Source organism: Ipomoea nil, unplaced genomic scaffold, assembly GCF_001879475.1.
Source record: "Ipomoea nil cultivar Tokyo-kokei standard unplaced genomic scaffold, Asagao_1.1 scaffold1249, whole genome shotgun sequence".
In the NCBI taxonomy this organism is placed as follows: Eukaryota; Viridiplantae; Streptophyta; class Magnoliopsida; order Solanales; family Convolvulaceae; genus Ipomoea; species Ipomoea nil.
In genome coordinates, this window is record NW_017617677.1 from 121,040 (window position 1) to 126,526 (window position 5,487).

Genomic DNA, 5,487 nt, shown 5'->3' on the forward strand with positions numbered 1-5,487 from the left:
AAGTTTATGGTGGATGCTATGAAAGGGGAGTTTACTAGGCTTGGTAATTTAATGAGTGGCCTGGCTGACCGTTTGGAGAGGTTAGAATTGGAGAGGGAACAAAATAGAAATGAGGGAGGAAATGATCAAATGGCACAAGGGAATGAGGGAGAACGGAGGAGAAATAATTTGAGAGCCCAAGGGAATGTGAGAGAGGGAGTTGAGTCTTCTACGGGCTATGATAGTGAGGAGATTGAGGATAGTGAGATAGAAATGCATAAGAGAGAAAGAGGGAGAAGAAGGGCAGCAAGAAGGGATGTAGATGATGATTTGGGCAACATTAAAATGAGTATGCCTAATTTCCAGGGGAAGAGTGATCTGGATGCCTATCTAGAGTGGGAGAGTAAGGTAGAGAGGGTGTTTGATTGTCACAATTATTCGGAGAAGAAGAAGGTGAAATTGCAGCCTTGGAATTCACTGATTATGCCACTTTATGGTGGGATAAGTTAGTGTTGACAAGGAGAAGAAGTGGAGACCGTCCTATTGAATCATGGAGAGAAATGAAGATAGCCATGCGCAAGAAGTTCATTCCAACTTGGTACTACCGTGAGCTCTATCAACAACTCCAAGATTTGGTGCAAGGGAGGCTGTCTGTAGCTAAATATGACCATGAAAATGAGAAGTTGATGACAAAGCTGGGTTTGGAGGAGGATCCACAAAGCACCATTGCCCGTTTCATCAAGGGGCTAAATTGGGACATCCGTGAGGAGATGGAAATGCATGATTTTGTGGACTATGAAGAGATGGTTCAAAAGGCTGTCCAAATTGAGAAAAAGCTCATGAAGAGGAAAAAGAGGGTCCAATCCAACATTTCAAATTGGAAAGCTAGCAAGGGACAAAAGGAATGGAAAAATGACTCCAAAGGAGAAGCTAGCAAACCGAAAGAAGCTGTTGATAAATGTAAAGGTAAAGTTGAATTTTCTTCAACTAAACCAAGTGGTGTTCGTTGTTTTAGGTGCCAAGGAAGAGGACACATTGCTAAAGACTGTCCTAATAAGAAAACAATGATAATTAATGATTTTGGTGATATTCAAACTGAATCTGACCAAGATCAAGAGATGAGCAATGAGGATTCACAAGGGGAAAGTGCTGAAATTCAAGAAGCTGTAGAAGGGGAGTTCTTGATGGTGAGGAGAATGTTGAATGCTCAAGCCAAAGAAGATGAGGCACAAAGGGAGAACATCTTCCACACACGTTGTTGTGGGCACGGGAACCAACAATTGGTTGTTATAATATTAGAATATTTTAGAATTAGTTTTATTATTTAATTAGGATAATTATCTTAAATTATTTTAGATTTAATTTGTTAGTATTATATTATTATTAATGTTTATCTCATTTTGTTAGTTAGGATTAGTTTATCCTATTTTTAATAACTATCTCATTTATGTGGTTGTAATTTGCTTGTTAATGGCTATTTAAAGTCATTGCAGGGCAACCTGGTTGGCCCGATCTTCTCTTCACACTCCAATTACAAAACATATTGTAGGATGGTTTATTCGGTTGGGTGAATTTGAATTGAAAGTTTGATTTAGGTTGGGGAAAGGGCTAATTTTTGTATTTTGATAAGTCCTCAGCCACACCAGGTTATAAGGTGATACGTAGGATTTGAGGCGACGCCACAAGTGAGGTTTCACACTTGATAAGTCAGGATCACCATGACTTGATCATGGTTGAACTCTCTCGAGTTCTAGAAAACACTCAGTTTTCTAAATCAAAAATTCTCAACTCTATATTTCATTATGCATGCAATGACCTTAAATAGTCATTAACAAGCAGATTACAACCACATGAATGAGATAATTATTAATAATAGGATAATCTAATCCTAACCAACAAACTAAGATAAACATAAATTATAATTAATAAAATCTTAACAAACTAAATCAAAAACAATTTTAAGATAATTATCCTAATTAATTAATAAAACTAATTCTAAAATATTCTAACTTCCAATTGTTGATTCTCGTGCCTACAACATTCCCTCTCTCTTTAGAGGGATTCGTCCTCGAACCTACGTTACTGGCACCGTTGAATGTTCCATGAGTCTTCGTGAAGAGACAACCGTGGGCTTTGATACCAAATGATGCGAACCTGGTTGGCCCGATCTTCTCTTCACACTCCAATTACAAAACATATTGTAGGATGGTTTATTCGGTTGGGTGAATTTGAATTGAAAGTTTGATTTAGGTTGGGGAAAGGGCTAATTTTTGTATTTTGATAAGTCCTCGGCCACACCGGGTTATAAGGTGATACGTAGGATTTTAGGCGACGCCACAAGTGAGGTTTCACACTTGATAAGTCAGGATCACCATGACTTGATCATGGTTGAACTCTCTCGAGTTAAAGAGGGAGGGGATTTGTGGCCACGTGAATTGTTGAAAGTATTTTAGAATTAGTTATATTTATTAATTAATTAATTAGGATGATTATCTTTAAATTATTTTAGATTTAGTTTGTTAGAATTATATTGTTATTTAAGTTTATCCTAGTTTGTTGGTTAAGATTAGTTTATTATATTTTTAATAATTATCTCATTTATGATTTATGTGGTTGTAATATGTTTGTTAATGGCTATTTAAGGTCATTGCATGCCAAATAAAATATAGAGTTGAGAATTTTTGAATTAGAAAACTGAGTGTTTTCTGAAACTCGGAATGAGTTCGGCTGTGAGTTGGTCATGGCAAACTTGACTTATCAAGTGTAAAACCCCACTTGTGGCGTCATTCTTATCCTACGTATCACCTTATAACCCGGTGTGGTCGAGGACTTATAAAAATCCAAAAATTAGCCCTTTTCCCAACCTAAATTAAACCTTTTAATCAGATTTCACCTAGCCTAATAAATTTTTCTAAAATATTATTTTAGTCAGAGTGTGAAGAGAAGATCGGGCCAACCAGGTTCGCATCATTTGGTGTCAAAGCACACGGTTGTCTCTTCGCGAAGACTCATGAAGCTTCAATAGTGCCTGGAACGTGGATTCGAGGACGAACCCCTCTAAAGGGAGAGGGAATGTTGTGGGCACGGGAACCAACAATTGGTTGTTATAATATTGGAATATTTTAGAATTAGTTTTATTATTTAATTAGGATAATTATCTTAAATTATTTTAGATTTAATTTGTTAGTATTATATTATTATTAATGTTTATCTCATTTTGTTAGTTAGGATTAGTTTATCCTATTTTTAATAACTATCTCATTTATGTGGTTGTAATTTGCTTGTTAATGGCTATTTAAAGTCATTGCAGGCCAAATGAAAAATAGAGTTAAGAATTTTTGAGATAGGAAACAGAGTGTTTTCTAGAACTCAGGAGAGTTCGACCATGATCAAGTCATGGTGAACTTGACTTATCAAGTGTGAAACCTGACTTGTGGCGTCGTCCCAAATCCTACGTATCACCGTATGACCCGGTGTGGCCGAGGACTTATCAAAAATACAAAAACAAACCCTTATACCCAGCCTAAATTAAACCTTTTAATCAGATTTCACCTAGCCTAATAAATTGTTCTAAAATATTATTTTAGTCAGAGTGTGAAGAGAAGATCGGGCCAACCAGGATCGCATCACACGTTGTCATGTTCATGGGAATGTTTGCAAGGTGATCATTGATGGTCGAAGTTGTGCTAATGTTGCTAGCACTGAATTGACAAATAAGCTTGGCTTGCAAACTATATCACACCCTACCCCATATTCTTTGCAATGGTTAAACAAAACTGGGGAGATTAAAGTGGACAAGCAAGTGATGGTGCCCATGTCTATTGGAAAATATGAAGATAGCATTTTGTGTGATGTGGTGCCTATGCAAGCTGCTCATGTGTTGTTGGGGCGTCCTTGGCAGTTTGACAAGAAGACAACTCACGAAGGATACACCAACAGATATTCTTTCTTTCATAATGGTAGAAAAATTGTACTTGTACCTTTATCTCCAAAACAGATTTTTGAGGATGAAAAGAAAGAGAGAGAAAAAGAAAAAAAGAATGGAAAAGAAAGAATGACTGAAATAGAAAAATTGAGTGAAAAAGAATTGAGTGGAAAACAAGAAGAGATAAAAGAAATGAGTGCACAAAAAAGAGAGGAGCAAAAGAAGAAACAAAATTTCTTTTGTACTGGAAAAACCGTGGAAAAAGTTTTGAGAGAGGGGAAACCTATTTACTTGATACTTTTTAAAGAGGCTAACCTTGAAAATACTAGCCTTGAACATATGCCCAAGGAAATATCTTCTCTTTTGCAGGAATTTGGTGATGTTTTTCCAAAGGAACTTCCTAAGGGATTGCCCCCTTTGAGAGGAATCGAGCACCATATTGATTTGGTACCCGGGGCACCAATTCCAAACCGTCCAGCCTATAGATGTAGTCCTGAGGAGACTAAGGAGATTCAAAGGCAAGTGGAGGAACTTTTAGCTAAGGGGCAAATTCAAGAAAGCCTTAGTCCATGTGCAGTGCCCGTGCTACTAGTGCCAAAGAAGGATGGAACATGGAGGATGTGTGTTGATAGTCGAGCAATCAACAAGATTACGGTGAAATATAGATTTCCCATCCCCCGTTTAGATGATATGCTTGATGAACTTTGTGGTACTTGCGTGTTTTCTAAAGTGGACTTAAAATCTGGTTATCACCAAATTAGAATCCGTGATGGTGATGAATGGAAGACAGCATTCAAGACCAAACAAGGTCTATATGAATGGCTTGTCATGCCATTTGGACTCACAAATGGTCCTAGCACTTTCATGAGGCTCATGAATCATGTGCTACGGGAGTATATTGGTGAGTTTGTGGTGGTTTACTTTGATGATATTCTTATTTACAGCCATGATTTGAATGAACATGTCACACACTTGCACAAAATATTCACCATTTTAAGGAAGCATAAACTATATGCCAACCTTGAAAAGTGTGAATTTTGTACATCTTCAATTCACTTTCTTGGCTATATTGTGAGTGCAAATGGAATTGAGGTTGATGGAGCTAAAGTTAAGGCTATCCTTGAATGGCTAACACCGAGGACAGTTAGTGAGGTATGAAGCTTTCACGGCCTAGCTAGTTTCTATCGTCGTTTTGTGAAAGACTTTAGTACTATTGCTGCTCCACTAACCGAGGTGATAAAAAAGAATGTCGGGTTTATTTGGGGAGAGAGGCAAGATGAAGCTTTTAAAATTTTAAAAGAAAAATTGAGTTCTTCTCCTATTCTTGCTCTTCCAAATTTTGAAGCAGCCTTTGAGATTGATTGTGATGCTTCCGGAGTTGGTATTTGGGCTGTCCTCATGCAAGGTGGCAAACCAAATGCCTATTTTAGTGAAAAACTAAATGGGGCAAGCCTAAATTATCCAACTTATGATAAGGAGTTCCTTGCTCTAGTTAGAGCATTGGAACATTGGGAGCACTATTTGAGACCTAAAGAGTTTGTCATTCATATTGACCATGAGTCTTCGAAATATTTGCGAGGTCA

The 5,487-nt window shown here is 37.3% G+C and overlaps 1 protein-coding gene across 1 annotated transcript; it reads left to right on the forward strand.

The window, feature by feature from the left end:
• The first annotated feature begins 539 nt into the window (after window positions 1-539).
• Window positions 540-5,062, forward strand: LOC109184063. Its single transcript, XM_019334095.1, has 2 exons — window positions 540-1,205; window positions 3,641-5,062. Exons 1-2 carry the CDS (start codon window positions 540-542, stop codon window positions 5,060-5,062), a joined length of 2,088 nt encoding a protein of 695 aa, XP_019189640.1.
• The last annotated feature ends 425 nt before the right edge of the window (window positions 5,063-5,487 follow it).